The sequence below is a fragment of the Poromitra crassiceps genome (assembly GCF_964638095.1).
Source record: "Poromitra crassiceps genome assembly, chromosome: 3".
NCBI classification, from domain to species: domain Eukaryota; kingdom Metazoa; phylum Chordata; class Actinopteri; order Beryciformes; family Melamphaidae; genus Poromitra; species Poromitra crassiceps.
In genome coordinates this window covers 56,875,724-56,899,977 of record NC_139625.1, presented here as the reverse complement: position 1 = coordinate 56,899,977, position 24,254 = coordinate 56,875,724, and the positions used below count along the sequence as shown (strand labels likewise).

The 24,254-nt window shown below is 42.3% G+C and overlaps 1 protein-coding gene across 1 annotated transcript; it reads left to right on the top strand.

Moving 5' to 3' along the window:
* Positions 1-8,138: 8,138 nt before the first annotated feature.
* On the top strand, positions 8,139-23,194 carry rtraf (RNA transcription, translation and transport factor). The gene is made up of 8 exons (XM_083633447.1): positions 8,139-8,313; positions 8,904-9,028; positions 12,079-12,178; positions 16,284-16,364; positions 18,743-18,831; positions 19,659-19,727; positions 20,021-20,069; positions 21,976-23,194. The coding sequence occupies exons 1-8, from the start codon at positions 8,253-8,255 to the stop codon at positions 22,128-22,130; spliced, it is 729 nt and encodes a 242-aa protein (XP_083489573.1). The 5' UTR covers positions 8,139-8,252; the 3' UTR covers positions 22,131-23,194.
* Positions 23,195-24,254: the final 1,060 nt, after the last annotated feature.

Below are 24,254 nucleotides of genomic sequence, written 5' to 3'. Positions count from 1 at the left end.
TCTACATCAAAACATTAGTATTGCTATAATGGTTATCTGTTTTTTTGGCTTTGTTAGCTAGCTACTTACCCAGCAAGCTATTTAGCAAAGCAGCTATTAGGCTACTACTGCAGCCACTACTAACCATTAGCCATGCAGTGTTAGCTATTGTGCTATCAGATATGTTCACAACAATACAGTGCTAGCTGCCCATACACCAGTTAACTAGGTAGCACGCAAACATTATCGAAAGACAAAATTGATCAGATCGATCAGTGATGACGTTAGTTCCAAGTGGAAAAACAATTTTACCGAAATCAACCACATCTGTTATGATGTTCAGAATCAGAATCACTTTTATTGCCACAGTAGGCAATCAGTTGTAAATTTAGAAATGCAATTAGCTGTTCTAGCTGTTGTTACTCAAGAGCTGAGGACCTCCAACATGGCCACATTTCCTTGAAGCGCTATATGGAATTTTTTATTTACTGAGCAATAGTCATAGAGCAGGATTATGGAGCTAACATGGCTGCCAGCCACTAACAACTCTTATGGCCTTACTTTCTGTCTTTTCACTGGGGAGTTTAGGGGGGTATATCGTAGAACAAAAACCTGACATGTTGGAGAGCGTGCGCACGCACACGCACACACACACACACACACACACACACACACACACACACACACACATATACCATTAAGCTTAAGGAAAGGTTATTTATAATTATGATGATATGATAAAGAAAATATATTGACTGACTGATACGTTTGGGAGCATGTTCTGCATATTGCCCCCCCCGCCTTTTCTGCTGGGAGACATCAGAGGAGAGTTTTGCACTTTTCTTTCTTTCTTTCTTTCTTTCTTTCTTTCTTTCTTTCTTTCTTTCTTTCTTAATTATTTATTTTTATTGTGATGATGGACTGAGCTGAATAGGTGGGTCTGCGTCTCCTCTCGTCAGGACTTTCTGTCTGTTGAATCTGTCTGTCTTTGTGCATTGCTCTCACCCAGCCTGCTATCTCAATGAAGAGAGGGACGAGCTCACAGTAGAGTGGAGGTGAAATGACAGTAGGAATCACCATAGGAAATCAAATAGAGCAGTCCCACCCTGAGACATATAAAGTCTTTAGGCTTTACAGGCTGTGTGTGTGTCTATGTTTTAAATACCTGTTTCAGTGTTTACACAAATGAAAACATCTCTGCAGTTACATCAGGGTAAATTATTTATATATAAATATGTAAATATATAAAGAAAAATAATATTGTTAGGCTATAGGATATGTAGAATCACCTACATTTAAACCCAGTTGTTACTTTCTGGCCAAGTTGCAACTCATTAGGACAAAGAAGGCTGATCAAAACTGCCTTACCTTATGCAAAACCCCTGATCTTAAATAGAGGTAAGGCAAATAAAAAAGGATACCGGATAAAGAAATTCTGTGATCTTTGACCTCTTTGAAGATATAGCAGAAACTGCAGCTTGGCCAGAGTGTAAAAATCAGTACACCTCACCCTTCTTTCTGATGCTTGTGTTTGCAGTGTGTTACAGAGGTGTCATCTTCTCTATTGTACAGCAATTTATCAGATTTAAGATGTGAGTTCCCCTTAGCTGTTCTTGATAGGAGGGCACTCAGTTCATTTCCTAGACTAGTCATAGAATATAGATTTTATCAGACTTAGATTATAGATAAGAATCAATATTATTTTAAAAGGAGATGGCATTGCTCTGTTATAGCTCCTAACATGTAGGAATATTTTTGCCCCCATTATTATTATTTTTATTCCTGCCAAGAAAGAAAGAAAAATAGACGAAAACAGAAAACGACTACTTTAAATAGTTCAGTTGTCTTTTAATGTTTGATTTAACATTGAGGAAAAAAGGAACATACCTTACCAGCAACAGAAGAAAGGAGAGTGGTTTGTTACAAATACTATCTTTGTGTTATATTTTAGATACTTGAAAAACAAAGAGTGCTGTATTATGTGATATGTCACAGGTGATGTATTCAAGATAGGGTAGATGTTTAAGTGTGTGGAAACATCAATCAAATCCACCTCAAATATTTCACATAGTTACATTAAATCAGACCTTTTCCACTTTCATTAGGATAAGCAGTAAAAACAGCTTAGAAAAAGGATACTGCTTAGCTACTGCTCACTGTTCATTCTATTACAAAGTAAAAGGTGCGTGCTGGTTACTCAAATCAATGTAGATTTTTTTTTGTTTATGTGTTTTAATTTCAATCAAAACTAGACAAATTTAAAGGGCTGTGTGTATACGTGTCCACTCTGTTTGAAACTATATTCAAGTCTAGTTTTGTCCAGGTCTGATGTGTCATGATCAGGCACATGACCTGTGACATTGTTACGATGCACTCAGCAGCCAACTCCCAAACAACACTGTGATTGTGTTTTGCGCGTTTTTTCTGTTCTTTTCTTGCAGCTGGCTGCCAAATCTTGATGAATCTGATCTTGATTCATGTTTGACACTAAAACCAATTGACCACATGATAGATCACGATATCATGATATATGGATGATGTTTCACTCATCTACATTCATGGCAACTTGGAATTTGCCAATGACCTCTGAACTCTGACTTCTCTACAGTAAGCATGAACTCTGAAACGCAGTATACGTGTTTGGATACAAATTATGTGACCATTACATTCCTCTACTATGAAAGGATAATGTGACAATAGGATGAATTGGACATGCTATTTTTCTCCTGTTAACTTTGGTTAAGATTAGGAAACTAAAACACTGAAGGGGTATTTTTCTATCAGAAAAGGGGTCAAAAAACATTTGATTTCCAATTTGTCATGAATACAACTACTCAGCCACTGGTGCTGCTATGTAGTCGACTTGGAACGTGACCTATGTGATTGTTGAGGAGCAATAAAGGGTACTTCAGTTTAGGCACTTAATATATATTTTACTTGGTATTATTATTATTTTACTTGGTATTATTATTGTTATTATTTTTACTACACAAGCACAATTCAAGCCTTACTGGAGAACAGATGTGGTTCCAAGTGAGTAACCAGCAAGATCAGTTTTACAACTCTTTCATATACAGTATATGACACTTCCCAAAGAGAAGCTCAGCAGAAAGAGCTAAACTAAAGACATGTTGAACTTTGTCTCTAAATGATTGTTGACACAGGGCTCATTTGACGAACTCAATTATTTCTAATGCTGAAAGGGGGGGAGGAGTTTCTCATAACTCTGTCAGTCTGGGCTGTACACTGTATGTAGATGAAGATTTCCACAGTTAGATCACTGTTCTAAGCAAGCAAACAAAATAACAAGGGTGTCCCAAGAGGAGAGATATCCCCATGTTTTCCTTAAATATTTATGGAAGGGGAAAAAAGATAATCCAAATTAGACATTGAAAAAAGGTCATATTTTGTGATTGTTGATTTTTCAGTCCTAAATATGGCTTTAGGGACATTTGGCTACTTTTAAAGTATTAATCCGCGGATGTGTCTTGCATCAAGCCCCCCCCCCCCCCCCCCCCCCATTGTGTATCAGACTGATGGGATCTTCACGGTGCTCCAAAAGACAGGGAAAGAGATTCCCGCATGTTGAAAATGGTGCACCATCCTGCGATACTCCCACCCCCCCCCCCCCCCCCCCCCCACACACACACATGTAAAATGAAGAGAAGTCTATGAAGAGAAGTGCCTTGCGTCTGGACCTTTTGTTGAGAACATGTTGATGTAAATGTTAATTTACCTCAGATGTTTACAAAGCTGTTACTGAATAAACCTTTTGTACCATATCTGTGTGCTGTTGCTGTTTTTGCAGTTATGGACCCTATTCCTACAATTTGAATTGAATTACCTATATTTCTCCTTAGACATAAATGAGCAAACCTACGTATGGTATGTATGTATCTCTGTGTCTCAGTTACATTTTCCTCAGACACCGTCGGCTTGACAGCATTCATATTTGGCACGGGTACCAGCAGGGGTTCCGAGCAGAGGGTCACACGGCCAGATTTTTGAATTAGGTCATTAGGGCCGACTAAAATGGGCAAAGATGTGCGGCCAAATTGAGTGAACACAGGTTCAGCACCATTGAGAGCTCCATTCGTTAGCTACTGATGGAGCACACCCGAGCGGAGGTGGAATCAGCAAGGAGGTGGACTATGAAAACCCTCTGGTGAGAGAGAGGAGAGGCTGCATGCCAACTCTGTGAGCAAGGCCTGACTAAATGGCCAGTGAGTATGTGCTCCAACTGGTATCAGAACTAGTCTTATTGAATACTTCATTGTCAGGAACACTTTTGTCATAAAGTCAATTCAAGACACACCATGTCACATTTTAAACATTCACATAATTGCCAAGTTAATTGTGGTATTGGTATAATTACCATAAACAAATGAGACTGGTAGAGATGACTGGTAGCTTATCTCACACTAGTATTATTGCTATAGTGTTTCTCAAAATGTCTGGCCAAATATTTTCTTTTTGTCTTTACTGATTTTTCCATCAACCTTGCCTTTCACAATCTGCCATTGCCAAAAACTCTGAAAGCTATTTTGTGCCATAAAGCAATCCAGCAGATTTCCCTCCAAATCTGACCAATTCACAATGTAAAATACAGTGTTGAGGTTGCCAATCTTATACCTCTAAAATATAGTTTTAATGATTTATTGGTGTTACAATTATACAAGTAGCTTACCTTTAAGATTTTTCTATTGATACTGATCTTGGTTCTGTTCATTCTTGGGTTCCTTATGCTTATAGGGTCAGCCCTAAAAGGTATCTTTGGCATAGGGGTCACTCAGGGGTGTAGTGGAGGGTAAACGCGAGTAAACACAGTTTACGCACCTTTTGAAATTAGGCAGATAGTTTGCTCACCTATTTTCAGATCACCTATATAAATCAATGAGGGAAAACAAGGTGGGTAAACTACTCACCTTGGATAGCTTACCCACCTCTGTATTTACCACTACACCCGTGGGGTCACTGCCATATTGGCCAATACCTTTTTGGAAGAATAACATGGCAACATTATATAACCGAGGTGTTAAACCTCGGTTATATACACAGCCTTGGTATTTACCTGTTGTGTTAACTTTGTCCATGCGGACCACTGTACACAACATGACATCATCCAATCAAAGCAGAAATAATGATTGTATCAAAGAGGCTCCTGATTGGCTGCCTGTCACATGACTCTAAATAAACTTTGGCATATTGTGGACACCGTGCTATATAATTGCATGCTTAATGACGAAGGTGCTGGTTTACTCTGACACTTTCTTAGCTCCTCTTCCTTCTATCATCTGTCTTATATATCTTTCATCTCCCCCCCTTTCACTCTTGCTATGTGATCACAAGTGTATTTATTGATATGAAGTGATAGTGGCTCTATGTATGTGCACGGCATTCGCCATCTAGCGTGTATGTGTGTGTGGTGTGTGCATGTGTGCTTCTCTGTGCACGTGTTCCTGTGCATCTGGTCTGAGCGTCCTCAGGGCCTCGCCCATGAAGCAATGCTGAGGTCAGCACTTCCTTTATGCCTGCTGAAAGTCCCAGGGATTGAGGATGAACAAAAAGCCTCTGCAGGGAGTGAAAAGGCCTGTGTGCCCACTATGCCCCCTCAGCCCCCTCCCACCTCTGCTGCACGGTGTGTGTGACCCCCACAGCCCCCTCCCACCTCTGCTGCACAGTGTGTGTGCCCAGCCCCCTCCCACCTCTGCTGCACGGTGTGTGACTTGAATAGTGCTATTACTAATAACTTAAGCATTATATATTAGGTAGGCTATATTAATGGACTTACATGCAAAAGTGAACTCATGCATGATGTTTTAAACAGTACAACATTGTAAAATCTTTGTAAATGCAGTGTTTTGTTTATAGCTATGCTTAGATGGCGTGAGGTTATTTCAGGGCACCTCTGTCTACCCTTTTACAGATTTGAACAAAACATCGATTTCGTAGCCAGAATGTTCGACATTTATTTTGATAGTTACAACCGGAAGTTATTTTTTTGCCAAATTAATGTTAGCTGTAAGACTTCCGGCTTGCGGAGCTAGCGAATATAAGACTTCCGGTTACCTTCAGAGTAAAAGCGGCGTAATTCATGTTTTTAAAAGGCATAGAAAAATGGTTAGTTCGCAGATTAAAACAATAAACAAAGCATCTACACGAAGGTATACAATACAAATTATGTTTCTGTTTAACACCAACTGTTTTAATAACATTGAGAACGCTCTTCTCAGTATGTAAATGGCTAAAACCTGTTCACTGGAGTGCTAGCCTTTACAAATTGGACACTGGACAGGTTTGTGTTCAGAGTAGGAGCTTGCCAAACATATGCACGCACTCAGGGAGACCTCCTCTATGACATCCCACTCTCCGCTAAGGCCATTAGGAGTAAAAACAAATATGGCAGCCCATCAAACCCACCCAAACACACTACAGTGACATTTCTGGACAGCTACTGGACAGTGGACACCCCCGTGTCCAAGATGTCGGCACAAACTATATATGCACGCGCTCAGGGAAATCTCCTCTATGACATCCCACCCTCCGCTAAGGCCATTAGGAGTAAAAAAAAATATGGCGGCCCATCAAACCCACCCAAACACACTATGGTGACATTTCTGGACAGCTACTGGACAGTGGACACCCCCGTGTCCAAGATGTCGGCACAAACCATATATGCACGCGCTCAGGGAAACCTCCTCTATGACATCCCACCCTCCGCTAAGGCCATTAGGAGTAAAAAAAAAAAATGGCGGCCCATCAAACCCACCCAAACACACTACGGTGACATTTCTGGACAGCTACTGGACAGTGGACACCCCCGTGTCCAAGATGTCGGCACAAACCATATATGCACAGGCTCAGGGAAACCTCCTCTATGACATCCCACCCTCCGCTAAGACCATTAGGAGTAAAAAAAAATGGCAGCCCATCAAACCCACCCAAACACACTACGGTGACATTTCTGGACAGCTACTGGACAGTGGACACCCCCGTGTCCAAGATGTCGGCACAAACCATATATGCACGGGCTCAGGGAAACCTCCTCTATGACATCCCACCCTCCGCTAAGGCCATTAGGAGTAAAAAAAAATATGGCGGCCCATCAAACCCACCCAAACACACTACGGTGACATTTCTGGACAGCTACTGGACAGTGGACACCCCCGTGTCCAAGATGTCGGCACAAACCATATATGCACGGGCTCAGGGAAACCTCCTCTATGACATCCCACCCTCCGCTAAGGCCATTAGGAGTAAAAAAAAATATGGCGGCCCATCAAACCCACCCAAACACACTACGGTGACATTTCTGGACAGTTACTGGACAGTGGACACCCCCGTGTCCAAGATGTCGGCACAAACCATATATGCACGGGCTCAGGGAAACCTCCTCTATGACATCCCACCCTCCGCTAAGGCTATTAGGAGTAAAAAAAAATATGGCGGCCCATCAAACCCACCCAAACCCACTACGGTGACATTTTTTTTTACTCCTAATGGCCTTAGCGGAGGATGGGATGTCATAGAGGAGGGTTCCCTGAGCACGTGCATATATGGTTTGTGCTGACATCTTGGACACGGGGGTGTCCACTGTCCAGTAGCTGTCCAGAAATGTCACCGTAGTGTGTTTGGGTGGGTTTGAAGGGCCGCCATATTTTTTTTTACTCCTAATGGCCTTAGCGGAGGGTGGGATGTCATAGAGGAGGTCTCCCCGAGCGCGTGCATATGTTTGGCAAACTCCCATTTTGAACACAAACCTGTCCAGTGTCCAATTTGTAAAGGCTATGCACTCCAGTGAACAGCTTTTATCTATTAAGATACTGAGAAGAAAGTTCTCAATGTTATTGAAACAGTTATTGTCATACAGAAACATCATTTGTATTGTATAGCTTCATTTAAATGCTTAGTTTATTAGTTTAATGTGGAAAATAATCATTTTTCATTCGCCCCTGTCTGTTCTATAATTGTGCAGAATCGTTCTTTTACTTTGAAATTTTTTGAGAAATCTCACCGGAACTTCTTATATTCGCTAGCTCTTATTCGCTCACACAACACAGCCATAAATGTTCTACACTCCAGTCCTCTAGGTGGCGGTAAGCTGGTTGCCAACCTTCCGCCAATCAAATCAAAAGAAGGCCGGTTTTGCGCATGCGTTTTGATCCACAGACAGTTGGACCGTCTGTGGCAGGCGAAACCTAACACGAAACAGCTTGGTTAGCTAACTGTTAGCTAGATAAGTCTGCGTTTGTCGCAGAAAAACACACGTTAAAATGTTTCAAAGAAAACTGACAGCTCTAGATTATCACAACCCCAATGGATTTGACTGCAAAGGTAAGAAACCCTCACCAGGCAGAAGCAGCTAACGAGCCCCGGGCAACGTCATGCATGCGCGGCGCGTCTCCTGCTGTCACTGTGCAGAGAGACGTCACGCCAAACTCAACTAAACGTGTGTATCACACTATTCAGTTTCGTTAACGCTAGTATGATACTGGCAAACGTCCATGCATGTTAGAATGTAAGTCACAATCTTTTACTAACTATTTCAATACAAATTCAGCTTCTTCCACAATTTTATTCCACCAGATAACGTTAACGTTACACTGTGGAGGGCGGTAGCGAGCAGTATGCAGACACATTTAAGTTAACATGGTTAATTTCATGTGCTGATAACTGTGACAAAGCTACCACTTAGCAAAGGTTATCATACCAAAATATAATCTATGGACATGTACCTTTTCAAAAAATGTGACTAGATTTTCCCACCTTGAGTGATACCAATAAGTGAAATTTTGGGCTTTGGCCCATGGACTAATTGTAACTTTTTCATTCTGTAGCCGTCCATCTAATTTATCATTCTACTAAAGAGGCGATGACTATCTGTATTTCTGTCTGTCTATTTATCTACAAATGTGTCTGTTCAGATGAGACAGAGTTCAGGAACTGCATTGTGTGGCTGGAGGACCAGAAGATTCGACACTACAAGATAGAAGAGAGAGGCAACCTCAGAAACATCCCAAGCTCAGACTGGCCTGCAGCCTATCAGAAGGTGATACCAGTGCTTCTGCAATATAGGCATCTGATCAAGCATATTGTATTGTTTTGTACTGTACCGTTTGTATTCCTGTCATCTGGGAATAATACCGCGTTCAAGACAACTCGGAACAGAGGAAAAAACAAGCTCCGACCTGTAAAAAACGAATGCAACGGTTGTCGAGGATTTTTGGGTATTTGGTAAATTTGACCTAATTTGAGCTGTAATTATACAATATGTGTTTATATTGTTTTATATTTTGCTCAGATTATAGCAATATGTTGAATTTAACAGCTATTTTACCAATGAAATTAGCAAGCTGTGTATGTTTTTGTAACTGAGTTAAAAACAGCATTAACAAAACTATTCGGGAGGTCGGAAAATCCGAATTGAAAGTTCCGTGTCCCGAGTTGTCTTGAATGCAGTATAAAGGCCTTTGCACACACTTTCCATCATATAAAAACACAGACGTCAAACAGCTTGCAAAAGGCTATTGACTTGTGCGAAAACGCAGAAAATCGAACTTGTTCCGGAAACTTTAATGACGGACAAAAGTTTCGGAGTTAGTGTGTAAACCAGGGGCACTCAATTAAAATTCAAAGAGGTCCAGTTCGAGAAAATTTCCTTAAGTAAAGGTCCGGAACATTGTAACGTAGCTTGCGTTATTCAGTGCCATTGAACTCAATGACTGAAGTAGCCTAATGGTACAATGTCTGTATACAACTGACTGTTAAATCAAGCCAACAAACCTCCGGCTCCACCTTTTCTCTTTAGAGAAGTGAGCTATCTATCTATCTATCTATCTATCTATCTATCTATCTATCTATCTATCTATCTATCTATCTATCTACTATATCTATCTATCTATCTATCTATCTATCTATCTATCTATCTATCTATCTATCTATCTATCTATCTATCTATCTACTGTATCTATCTATCTATCTATCTGTCTACTGTATCCAGGGCCGCTGCTGGCCATTTGGGTGCCCTAAGCGTAATTGTTTTGTGGTGCCCCCCCCCCCCCCGCAAAACTTTCAATAACTGTCAAACGAAAGACTGCAAAATCATTAATTATGAACGATACTAGTGTATCTCACATTACATTACATGTGGTAAACAAACAATTGTTAGAATTACTGTACATGTCAGCAAACAAGCGATTGTTAAACTGTACATGCAAGCAGGGGCGGACTGGGATCATAATTCAGGCCAGGCATTAGATACCAAGCAGGCCAGGCCAATACGGGCTGACGTGTGTGCCGGCGTCCGAAGGGCGGCGGGGAATTTTTTGGGCTGTTTGAAGCCCAATTTGGGCCATTTGAAGCCAGATTTGGGCCGTTTGAAGCCCGATTTGGGCCGTTTGAAGCCAGATTTGGGCCAGTTGAAGCCAGATTTGAGCCGGTTGAAGCCAGATTTGGGCCGTTTGAAGCCCAATTTGGGCCGACTCCAATTTTACAATGAGATGCACCCACTTTAACCCTGAATAAAGTAATAAAACCACTAGTAAACCAGTAGGCAGCGCCTGGCCTGCTGTTCAGTGAGTGGCCTGACTGAGGGCACCAAATTTTTTTTTTTTTTTTTTTTTTTGGTGCCCTCAGTCACATGATGCCCTACGCAGTCTGCGTACTCTGCGTAATGGGGTGCGGCGGGCCTGACTGTATCTATCTATCTATCTGTCTACTGTATCTATCTATCCATCCATATATCTATCTATCTGTCTGCCCCCTCTGTCTGTCTGTGTCTGTCTGCCTGTCGAGCGTTCCCAATGCAAACTTCTCATGCCGTTGGACAAGTGAATGTGTGAGTGTGCGCTGGTGTGTGTGTGTGTACGTGTGTTTGCTCATGTGTGGGGCTTCCATAGACAGGTCAGGATCGCATCGCACTTCAACCGAGACATACTGGTTTTGAACTGCCCGTAAGAACAATGAATGGACATGTAAGAGTCGTTTCTTTTGACCACGCCATGTGAAATAACTTCTATGTCTCGCATCCCCTCCATCCGTGTGTCACTCTCACAGCAGCACTAGGAAACGACAGGGAGAAACGATTCGCTTATATGCGATGATTTACAGCGCATTCTTTGGTCTGTGAGCTTTCTGGCAGATAAACCAGTATTACCGTAAATACTAGAAAAGCATGTGCCGGTTAAAATAGAAACGCTCCGTGAAAATGACAATTCTCAATGATTTGTAGGTTATAGGGCTCGGTCCGGACAGGACAGCGTCTCGGTCCGGATGCGGACCGGAGTCCGGACTTTGAGGATCGCCGGTGTAATCACATGAGTGACACAACATGAGGTCGTATTTATTTTAAACGTGAGACAATTTCGGACGAAAAATATGGACTTGGTGTGCAAAAGCCTTAAGTGTGGGAACCCTTTGATAGTTTAAAGCAACGGCTTGAAATGTTGACAAATGCAAAGTCATTTGATGTTTTCATTTTAAGTTTTTTGTAGACTTGGCTTTTTCACATTGCATCACAGATGCCTTCAGTAATTTTGCATGTAAATGGTAAATGGTAAATGGCCTGCATTTATATAGCGCTTTTATCCAAAGCGCTTTACAATCAATAGGTACATTCACCCATTCATACACCGCTGGTGGCAAGCTGCCACGCACGGTGCTGGCACACCATCAGGAGCAATTTGGGGTTCAGTATCTTGCCCGAGGACACTTCGACATGCAGACTGGAGGAGCCGGGAATCGAACCACTGACCTCTTTCATCCAAAGCGATTAGTGACGACCCGCTCTACCTCCTGAGCTACAGCCGCCCCTATGTGTATTATTTACGTTGATAAAACATTGCAACATCAACCACAAAAGAAAACCCACTAAGTAGTTGTGCCCCGCCATGGCATTTTAAAAGTTATGTGATGTTCATTTTATTTTGAAATGATTGTGATTGCCTACAGGTATTTCCTTGCTAGTGATGTCAGAGTTCAGCTGAAAAATCAGGGTGGATCGCCAAACCCTCAGTTCCCACATAGTAAAGAGAATTTTTATGTCATTGTCGTGGAAATGTCTGCGCCGTTTCACAAGTTGTTCCTGTGTGCACACTGTAGTACCTACAGGATGTAAACTGTCCATTCAGCGCTCAGGAGAGACAAGAAGCTGTTGACTGGTTACTGGGACTGGCTGTACGGTATGAATACGGAGACAACGGTAAGAGAGGGCCACGCATGTCTGCCTGTTGATATGATAGACCCTTTTCATGGGGGCCATTTTGTTTCTACAAGGCAGGATAAACACAGGTGTACCAAAACATTAATTGGGATTTCCAACTTCCAGTCCATTTAGGTGTTCCAGTGCTGGGTCCCTAATTAGTGAGTTGGTTGCACCTGTGTTTATCCTGCCTTTTAGACACAAAATGGCCCCCATGAAAAGGGTATTTTGCGGGGTTATTTGGGCAAAGTACTGAAAAGCAAAAAGATTGCAACCACAGTGGATGTAGCCCATTTTCAAGAGAGCCCTCTCTCCATTTTAAAGAGCATGGTGCAGGTTGAATTTTTTTCTGTATTTACATTTTGGGCTCATAATTCATACGAAAATACCCCAAAAAAAGTTTTTTAAACAGGCCCCCAGGGCAGAAATATGGAGAATAAGGTGGCATTCTAAATGGGCGTTATCCTCTTGTGACATTACTTGTTTCTGGACATCCTGCTGGGGCTGACACCACAGGAGGCAGTTCCATTTAATGATCCCCTCCCCCCCTGTTGACAGTGTTGTTGCTGCGATGCTTATGGACCGGGGGTTGCTCTCCTATGTGATTCGGCAAACTCATTAAAAGTGCTTGTCACTAGTCGTGCGTTCCTTTATCGCAAAATAACTGGGATGTGGAGGCTAAATGACATCACATCCGTTTTGTTAGCGTTCCATTTGCAGAAAACTTGAGCTGGGAAGTTCACTGTTCATTGGTCAGATCCAGTCGCTAGCCAGGCTAGCCATTGTTAGCAATAACAATTGACAACATGGCATTTCGCGGCATTTTGCGCATACAAACACTGCAGCCTCATGTCCACACAGATAGAAGTTAGGCAGTGCTGTGTGTACAGCTGATTTAATGAGACACAAACAAAACAGAAGTGCTAAACAATATTACTACGATTACTACTACTGTTGTTGCGTGGCGCAGCCATCTTGGATTTTTGAGGTTGGGGCTGCTGAGGCTCCTACGAGTTTGGAATATGAAATACCAGCTCTGATGACGTCACTGCCCAGCTCATGACCTTTGAAGTCATAAGATTACCAGTCCCCAGTTATAAAGGAATGCACGATAAGTGCGCCTGACTGCTATAACATGACTTAGACCTCTTATGAATCAGTGTATTTGTAAATATTCTGATTAAAAACTAAAGCTCAGACCACGTGCGTGTTGATATAGTTGTTTGTTTATGTTTACCCATAGACTGTATAAACCCCAAGTATATATACCCCCGACCTGACCCCTGCTTCCGTTTGTCAGGGTGTCCGCAAGAACGATGCAATGTTACTTTTCAATGGGGATATTTATATATATATTTATATTTGTTCCAACAGGGGGGGGGTCCATTCCTTTTCTGTCCTTATCACCTTCTGCCTTAATAATTAATACATTTTTCTGTGTACCATTCTGATACTCCCTTGACAGCATAGTTTTAGTACTGAGGCTGGCCTGCAGATGGAGGCATTGTAAAAGTAAAGTTTCTCGGTGTCACTAACTCAGTCACCTTTTCACATTCAACTTATTCAACTAATGCAGGGGTTTTCAAAGTGGGAGGCGGGCCTCCCCAGGGGTGCTCCAAGCAGTTTCAGGGGAAGCTCAGTGAATGGAAGTGAAAAAAATTACTACTACATTAGTTAACACATTGACTGTCAGCCGTTTTTTTTTGCTGTAGGTAGCTTCTGCCAAGCCGTTTTTTGAGGATTCTGGCTCATTTTACAAGAGCCGAGGATTCTTTTCTGCTTGGAGTTTGTGAACATACAATATCTCAAAAGTACTAATAGAATGTGTACTTTCTCTGTCTAAAAGAGTTAGTTTGTAGAGTTAGTAGTTATGTAAGCATTAGCAATTGAATACAGCATGGTTTCAGCGTCAGAAAAAAGATTCAGAGATAAACGGCTTTTTGTGAAATTCGATAGAACAGTCACTTTAACCATTCATTTTTGGCATCAGTAAGACCTAAACAATAGTTTTGAACAGTAATTTCCTCCATAACAGCAGGAAACTCCCCTCTGCTCAACTCCTCCCTCCGTGGGCGTTCTTCTTGGCTGCAGCGCCGTGTCACAAGCACTTTCCTACCTGTGCAAATGCACTTTCTCATACTCTCGACCTCTCAAATAAATTTCTGAATAGAAATTAAATTACTCTAAATTAGAGCGAAAAAGAAACAAAAAAGAATGGGTTGAAAATCCCATTCTAAAAGCCTTTTATGGCTGTTTCCAATTTGGTGCTATTTTGCAAGGCAAAATCGCCTGCTGCACCACAAGCTTGTCACCGGTCTCACTGCCCCGCTGCCGCTGTGCGGCTGTGCCTGGCTGTGCCTGTCTGCGTGGCCGCTCCCCGAGGAAGCCCGGCTGGACTCGCCCGCCTCCCGGAGCCCTGGCCGAGAGCTCCGATGAAGCCCCTGCGACTCTGGTCATATTTACGCTGCGTGCCTCAAAGTGTGCTCCATCCGCAATCCACCAGGCAAGTTTGCAATCCCGCACCGCCAGCAATCAGCGCGAAAATGAAAGCGCCTCCGCCAATCCATTTTCATGAGAATGGAAATGGATCACACTGCTTTTTGCTTGCCTTCCTACTTCCTTGTCGCCACTTAGTGGGTCGGTGGAATGGGTTGTACACGTTGTACACGTCCAATACTTATATAAGATATGTAAAAGGGTTAGATGCACAACCCACCGTCAAAAAAAAAAAATCGATGCCAACGACGTGTTTACACGTTGTTGGCAGTCAACAGCTGGATTCTGAAAACGTGTATACACGTTGTTGGCAGTGAACGTGTTAATATTACTACATACATTTTACTGTTTTATCCCACTTTCCCAGAGTCAGAAACTAGTAAATGCTTTTAGACAGACATTTTCTTATGTATTTTGTGTAGTCTGAAGTATGTCTAACAGCAATATCAGGCTAAAGTCAGCCCGTCCCCAGCCTTAATTGATTGATTGATTGATTGAATTTATTTGACAAATAAAAAAATACAATACACCAACAAGCAGTATAAAATAATTCATCAGGATATCACGATAAAGTCATTCAACTTATTTCCATTGTGGTCCTGAGGTCTCGCCTGGGAGGCAAACAGAAAAGGGAATGATGCTACAATACACAACAATACAATAATACACATGAGAAACCATCAGTATAGAACAATCAAGAATAAAAAAGATACGAACCAACACAAGTTAAAAAACCAGTCCAAGAAAGGTTTTGCACTATATTACTGTAGCTATATGTTTTTAGAAGGTTTTTAAAACTATTCAGAGAATTAGCAGATTTTGTTCTCAATGAAAATACTTAGTAAAATAATTTGGACAAAGGTTATGTAAAATCTTATAGACCTAATTAGACCATGATCTGTTTTAACTGTTGAACTCTCCCTTCAACAGGGAGCCAATTCAACTCTTTCAAATGGTTTGGGCTAATGTGCACTCTTGTACCACTACCGAGGTTATGGATGATCCTCATTAGTTTGTTCTGAGCTTTTTGAAGCATTCTGTTAGAAGCCTCATATATATACCGTATATATATGTACCGTAAATTCCGGACTATAAGCCGCACCTTTTTTCCCGTTTTTTGGCCCTTTTTGGCCCCTGCGGCTTATATAACGGTGCGGCTTATCTATGGATTTTTTCCCCCCCCAAAAAAAACTCTCTTTTTTAGCACTCTTTCTAACTATAAATCCACTTCTGTTTTAATTTCCTCTCTTGCCCTCTTTTCACCACACTGTATGACACTGTATGACACTGTGTGCACTGTAAAAAACAACACAGGTGGTGTTGTGTTATGTTGTTTTGTTGAAATGTTAATAAATGGGAGCTTCCTCAAACAGCCATCTCTTTCCCGACAATCCCCTCTGTGCATGAACCCTTACATATGGTAATTAAACATTAAAAAAAAAAAAAAAAAAAAAATACCATTAAAACACCCGCGGCTTATAGTCCGGTGCGGCTTATATATGTAAAAAATAGTCAACTTTGCAGGTGCGGCTTATACACCGGTGCGGCTTATAGTCCGGAATTTACGGTATGTTGATTTATTTCAACTGTGTTTTGTGTTTCTCTTCAGTGGACAAGTATAAGAACTGTCAGCCGCTGTCGGCCTCCAACAACAGTGACAAACCACTTGACCCTCTCCTCAACCTGGACAGTAAGTAGTCATACTGCTCCTCTGTCCTTCTCCTTCCACCCTCTTTCGTCCCATCGTTATTTCATCTGTCATTATGATGTCATATTTGCAGTAAAAAACCAACAGGTACCAAAAGCGAGTACAGTCGATACTATGCAGTCAAAAAGCCCCAATAGTTCTGGCCAGTACTATCCCTCTACATATTGTATAATACAATCAATGATGCTAAACACTGACAGTCAATGATGCTTTTATTATTATTTTTTCTGATTTCCCCCCATTTTCTCCTCAATTGTACTTGGCCAATTTCCCCCCCCTACTGCCCCAGTCGCTGCTCCACCCCCTCTGCCGATCTGGGGAGAGCCAAGACTAGCACCATGCTTCATCCGACACATGCACAGTTGCCAGCCGCTTCTTTTCACATGACAGCGGGGAGCTTCACCGGCAGGACATATCACGTGGGAGGCCCCGAACAGGCGCCCCGACCGACCAGAGGAGGCGCTAGCTAGTGCAGAGACCAGGACACATACCCTCATTCTGGCTTCCCACCCGCAGACACAGCCACACCGGGGCGCGAACCTGTGACCCTGTCCCTGCATATTGTCTGTGCAGTCCAAACGGCAACGTGTAGCACTTGAACATTAATCTATTAGCACGTTAATTTTAAGATATTAATAATTACTGTAAACTAATGAGAGCATTGTTGAGGAGATTGAGAGCTACACTGCAGTTTGCATTGTGTGCAATCTGGTCAGGCAGGGAAGGCAGAGAATCTACCCGGACGCCCAGACAGTCAGTGATGCAAGTGTTACAGGGTATCCACGGGGTCTTGAAAAGTATTCAAAGTTGATAATCAATTTAGGGAAAATTAAGGCCCTTAACACCTTGAGTGCCATGGACGAGATATCTCGTCTTACATAATCCGACCGTTGAGTGCCAAAGACGAGATATCTCGTCTTACATAAACATTTTTTTTTTTTGACGGTGGGACATCAATCAACCCCTTTTACGTCTTCTATATCAATATTGGAGGAAGAGAATGTGTATAATCTATTTTACCGACCACTAAGTGGCGACAGTTCTCTCCCAAGACAGAGAGAAAGCCACAGCCAGCCACAGCCAGAGCCACAGCCACGGGTCCGCTGCAGAAAGCCAGTCTAATTTTCCAGGAAATAGCTGGGCGAAAACTCTTTCGATTTCACACACACACACACACACACACACACACACACACACACACTCAAGTACCTTTGCGCATAAATAAGACCAGAATCGCAAAAGCTTCTTTAAAGCTCTCAGCCGACACGAACGAGCCAGTCCACAGTCCAGACTGCCCGAAAGCGGCCGCGGAGCCTCCGCAGCACAGACGGAGGGAGGAGTTTGGAGACACACACACACTCTCTCTCTCTCTCTCTCTCTCTCTCTAGTCCCGAGAGAGGGAGAGAGAGAGAGAGAGAGAGAGAGGAGAGAGAGAGAGCACACAGAGTGGGAGACAGACACGCTGTGGGGGCAAAGAACGGACAGAGATCTCTTCCTCTCAGAGCCGCGGAGCAACGCGCGAACACACACACACACACACACACACACACACACACACACACACACAATACAGTATACAGACTTGCCCAAGGGCACCCATAATCACAGGCAGGTGACTGTTCTGCCTGTTTGATTGAATTTCACAAAACTGCGATTATCTCAGCTTCCTGTCTCAGACGCTAAAACCATGCTGTACTCAACGGCTAATATCTACATAACTACTAACTCTGCAAACTAACTCTTTTAGACAGAGAAAGCACACATTCTATTAGTTCTTTTTAGATGATTGGTGTTCACGAATTCTTAACAGAAAAGAATCCTCGGCTCTTGTAAAATGAGCCAGAATCCTCAAAAAAAAACCTGGCACAACTTACCTACAGGATTGAAAAAACGGCTGGCACTCAATGTGTTAAAAAGTCTTAAAAAGTCTTTGAGATGTATAAAACTTTGTAGATATTGTGCTGATGGTGTTAAATGAGCATATGATATCGTCTCGTATCGATCGCTGACCCCTAATTTGAATTGATATCGTATCGTGGCGGACTGATATCAGCAAATATCGTATCATTGTCCAAAGAATTTATATAATATCGTATCGTGATGAAACTTGTGATTTCCCACCCAATCGCTGATGTGACGAAAGTGGCGTTGAGGTCTTAAAATACATTGAAAAGGTCTTAAAAGCTATTGAATGTAATTTCAGGGTTCCTGCATATACACCGAGTTAGCATCTTCTAAATGTTCTCTGTATCTCCCTTTACTTTCTCAGCTGTATCTGTTTCAAATATGAGCTCTCTTTGTGTGTGTGTGTGTGTGTGTGTGTGTGTGTGTGTGTGTGTGTGTGTGTGTGTGTTTTCCAGGTAATTCACCAGACTTCAAGGCAGGAGTGATGGCTCTATCCAACATCCTCAATATACAGCGACACGATGACTACCTAATTATGCTTAAGGTGTGTGTGTGAGTGTTGTGTCTGAGTGAGTGTGTGTGTGACGTGTGTGTGAGTGAGTGTTGAGCTAGGGGACTAAACCTCAAGCCGAGCGTTGTCTTATTTATTTTTTAACTGTAATTTCTTCTGTTGATCCTTCGCTGCTTGATTTTTTGTTTTCTTAATTATGTATTTTAGTGTGCTGTATTTTACTGATATTCACGAGTTTCCTGGTGAGACTGTGGGCGCTTCCATGACACCCTCCCTCCCTGTTTCCAGCTGCCGGTTGCCTGTTTATGCCCAGGACCGTTCATTACTGAAAATAATCATAATAATTGTTGTGACTTTGTACCTACCTATGTCTTGTAATGGAGCCCCCAGCACAATAATTTCACATGTGCATAATTGTACAACGGAGTAACAATATCTTGAATCTTGAAAGAGAGAGACCGCTAAAGCTCCGTTCAATGACCAAATAATAAGAGTTCCAGTTTGGACGTTTAGCCTTCAAAACAAAAGTGGCCGCTATGCAACCACATACTATTTTTAGCCATTTCGGCTAAAATAAGCCCATACAGTACGAGTGAATTGACATTGACCTCGTTTTTGTAAAATATCGCCGCTATGCAACCACACAACGTTACTATTTTTAGCCATTTCGGATAAAATAAGCCAAACGTTCCCACTCTTTGACAGCGGTGCGCACCTCCTTGCTAGTGAAAAAAATGTAAACAGGAGGTCGACAACCGGCAACCGCTGAGAATCATGGGAAACGTAAGTCCAGGAATAAGGTGAATACCCATGTATCATGTACCCATGTAGCTTTAATCCTTTAAAAAACGTTTTCCCAGGCCATTCGCATTCTGATCCAGGAGAGACTTTCTCCAGAGGCCATCGCTAAAGCCAGCCAGACTAAAGAGGTAAATTGAACACACACATGAAGACTCAAATTGCAATGTTGTGTGTCAGCATTGTCAGAATGTGGTGCTGTCTGCCGGTTTCCCATGGCGACAGGTGGTGTTTACAGTGACGCACTGTCTGCTGGTTTCCATGGCGATAGGTGGTGTTTACAGTGACGTTGACACACATTGTAGATATACTGCTAGCACACGGGCAATCCGAAACATGTCGAAGCCAACGTATGTTCTTCACCTGCTTCACCCAGGATGATAATGGTGTCTCAGTCACATATATAGCTTCCTCTCTCCTGCAGGGTCTTCCAGTAGCCTTGGACAAGCACATGTTAGGTTTCGACACTGGAGGTGAGTGCAGCTTTTTGATTATATACATTTTAAAGAATCATTTTGTGTATATGATGTTTCTTAAAAATAGGTCACCTATGTAGTAGAAATGTGATTCTTTTTTAAATTGGAGCTGGCCAGACTCTGTTCGTATACATCCAAGGATGCTTCTCCTTCAGTCGTTACATAATGACTGCAGCCTTGGCCAGGAGGTCAGGTCATCAGATGGTTACCAACAATCATGGAGTGTTTCAACCCTTAACCATAACACTCTGCTTTCGACGGGTCAGCAGTGGTGGCCAAGTCACTGCTCATTCGCTCCTGGCTTCCAGCGTAACTCCGCCCTCCTACTCCATATCCAACAGTAATAGAGCATGCATATGTTCATGGCCCCCCAAAAAAAGGTTAGCAGAGACAAAGCAGCTGTTTTGCTACCCGGCGAAGCGGCTCCATACAAAACTCTCCCCAGTGTTTTTCTTGCAAATGTACAATGAGATCACTCGCCAACAAAATGGATGAGTTCAGACTGATGCTCCTTTCCATTTGCATTGTGGGAACGAGGAATATCGCAGTTGAGTGACGTCACACCCGAGTTGTCTGCGTTCCATTTCAACAGTCGGGGAAAGCAGCCAGGGTTGGCTCTAACAGGGTTGGCTCTAACAGGGTTGGCTCTAACAGTTGATAAATAAACATGTCCACACAGATAGAAGTTAGACAGTACTGTGTGTATGACTGATTTAATGAGACACAAATAAGACAGAAGTGCTAATAAACAGTATTTACTAAGATTGTAACTACTGTTGAAGGGCAGAGCTGCCATCTTGGACTTTTGAGATCGGGGCTGGTGAGGCTCCCCTGAGTTTGGCAGAGAAAATCTGATGGCAAGTGGCGTCACATGGGGCGTTTCTGACCTTTGAACCGTGAAATCCCCAGCTCCCAATGCCAATGGAATGGAGCATGAGGATCACTACAGAGGATAAATCTCACCCATTTTCAAAGGCGTTATGTGGATAAACTTACCGAGTGCTGAACAGCTGCTGGATGTAACATAGTTAGCCCCAGGTTTCAGGTGAAAACATAGTCAGCAGTCAAAGTCAGGTTCACCAAACCACTGTGAAGTTTTCTATCTGTCTCCCTGGTGAACACCACCGGGCACCGGCAGTCTCAGGAGCCTCCCCAGCTGAGGCGCGTCCCTCTCAAGCTGCCTCTGGAGTTTCCGTGGTAGCAGCTTAGTTTAGCTGAACCTCGCTCGGTGGGCACTTGACTCCTCGGCTGTATAAGTTGTAATAATGGTGCAACATCTCTGCTCCGACATGATATTCTAAAGCTAGTTGTTTGTCACAGAGAAGCTCAGCAGCGGAAGTCATGCTGCAGCTGTAACATAACTTAGGTCTGATGCTTGGCTCCTAGCCTAGCTCACTATCCTAGCCGTTGTTTACACTGACGTTAAATGCGTTCCACACTAGTGCCGTCATCTACTTGTTTACACGGTAGCTTGTCGCATTCAAGTGCATACCACCAAATCCGTAGAGCAGGTTATGGTGAATACTAGGCTACTATACAATCCTCTACATTACCACATTTTACCGTCCTTGAAGACACCACTCTCCCAAATGACGTATTGGTAATGCAAGCAACCGGCACGCGAACGGGGAGTTCTGGGTGCAGGTAACATGGAGGGAAGTTCTATAAATAAATATAGTATAAATACGGTTTGTTTGCGTATACTACTGTACTGATTCTGTCATGATACAAAGCTGGTTGAAAATCAGTCAAGTGGCCCTTTTAATGGCTGTGATATAAAAACTACAGGATGGGCTTTAAAGAGGCCAGTTGAAGAACACACTGTAAAATCTGTCAAATGCATAGTTGTCAGTTTGATGCTGTTCCTGAACTGCCATCTTTCCTCCCTCTCTGTTCTCCTCAGACGCGACTCTGAACGAAGCGGCCCAGATCTTGCGCCTGCTGCACATTGAGGAGCTGCGGGAGCTCCAGACCAAGATCAACGAGGCCATCGTTGCCGTTCAGGCCATCATCGCCGACCCCAAGACGGACCACAGGCTGGGCAAGGTCGGCAGATGAGAGCAGGGAAGAAAGAAGAGAGGAGAAGGGACCGCACCGCAGGGGAGTTGTCATTTGATCTTGACGGGAAAAGGCGTTCTCTTTTTGGTTGGGACAGAAAAAGTGTCTTGTGTTTTTTCCCCTCCTTTTGTTGCATGAGATCAGATTGTGTTTATATTGGGGAATTTGCGACAAATCAGAGCAAACGCCACTGACCACACAGCCTAGTCATCAGATGATGTCATACAACAGAGTCAAATGTTTAACACAGCAGATAGATAAGGAGTAATATAAACATTGTCAAGTCATTTTGGCCAATTTGTCAGGTGCTGTCCTTTATATTTGTACGGTTATTGCTTATTGTGTGTACTCCAATAAGCAACTCCAGACTGCTGTCATTGTTTCCCTCATTAGAATCCACAGAGAAGCTTCTGTAGTTTTGGGTTTTGTTTGTTTTTTAAAGGTTGGACATTTTGAGATGGAAAATGACTTCTATTTGTATCTTTTGATTTCAGAAGAAAAAAAGCATTTTCATTGTTTGCAGAGCGAGAGATCAGATGTGAGATCAGATGTGAGCGCTTTAAGATGGAGCTTAATGGAGAAATACATAAGTACGATGGAACACTTAAGTACTCCTGTGCTTCTTCTGATGTTCGGATGTTTGCTTGGTTGCATTTACACAGGAAAGGGAAATCTGATCTTGAGTTCACATTATGTCACATTATGATCTTCAAATGGCTTTTGATAAAGGATAGAAATAAAAGCTTGTACAGGAGACCCAAGGCGGTTTTTGTTTGGTTATTATAAATACTGGCATAAGAGTTTTTATGTACTTTTCTATGCGTTTGAAACAAGTTTGAAGTTGTATTCTCAGTCAGCTTTAACAAACGTCTTATGAGAGACATCTAGTGGACAAATCTAACGCAGCATCTCAAAGCAGTTTGAGTGAATGACTGGCAACATGCCCCAGTAATGACGAGGAACAGATGTCATCCATGAGGTTTTGTACCCATGACTTTGCCAGTATCCACTATGCACCTTTGCCCTACATGTATAAAATAAACAGTCATCTTAAAGGAAAGATCCACTCTGATGTTCAATGCGTTCCAGGAGATGTATTGTGTTTTTGCTGTACCCACTTTCCCTCAGCCTGTCTGATATACGTTTACTTCAGTTTGTGATTTCGCAGAATGCCTTTCCCTAGCCCCCAGAGCCAGACTGAATTCTTGTATTCAGTTATGGGTTTTACCCTATAGTTTTACAGAATAGGCAGACACCGATAGCAGTAGCGATAGGCCATAATATTAAGAGCAAGAGTTTCTAGTCGAGAAACAGCGAGCACCTTGTTAGAGCCCGTTTCGATTTTTTCTTTAATAATATAATTATATTATTGTTTGATGATTATGATTCATTGTTCTAATGGATGTGGATTAATTGCCAAATTAATTTGGTTTATTTACTTGGGTCTAATGAATTTGAGAACCATAAGAGGGTCTCCCCCTGCTGCCCTTTAATATGTATTACGGTAGGGCAGGAAATTACATCCAAGACAGACAGGTACAGTATGTTTGACGTGTGTTGATGGTGAGACGGGGAAGCGGTACAGTCTTTTGACCGCAAGCAGCAAGCTCTGTACAGTGGGGACATGTCCCCACCACTTTTCAACACAAAGTGTACTTGTGTACTCATGTCAAATATGGTCTGACAGAGAAGTCTGGAAATTTGAGTCCAGAACAGTATAGAATTTTGAAATGGGGAATTTGTAGGAACCCTGTAATTTACAGTATTATGTTGCTGGATATTGGATACTCAACTTGTACCATAATAGGTGCAAAAATCAATACATTTTCTAGCATCTTGTAATAATGCATTATGTAATAACTGCACATTATGTAATAAAATTACAAAATGTAATAAAATTTCACTTTCAATATGTAATAACACCGCCATTATGTAATAAATTGCCTGAATGCAATACCGGTATGTAATCAATTTTGCCACATTTTGTGATAAATTATTACATAATGCTCAGTTATTGCAGCGTTGCACATCTTAAGGAGCATTTGGAGCATTCTCATGAGACAAATGACCTGTCCTGAATCACATTTTATTGTTATAAATATCACATCTTATAAAAAGATACAA

What these genes read in the sequence shown, in the direction of transcription:
- rtraf (XM_083633447.1), top strand. Translation starts at nt 8,253, where the DNA reads ATGTTTCAAAGAAAACTGACAGCTCTAGATTATCACAACCCCAATGGA. An exon ending in GTATGAATACGGAGACAACG is followed by an intron (nt 12,179 to 16,283) that starts GTAAGAGAGGGC and finishes GTTTCTCTTCAG; the next exon opens with TGGACAAGTATAAGAACTGT. An exon ending in CCCTCTCCTCAACCTGGACA is followed by an intron (nt 16,365 to 18,742) that starts GTAAGTAGTCAT and finishes TGTGTTTTCCAG; the next exon opens with GTAATTCACCAGACTTCAAG.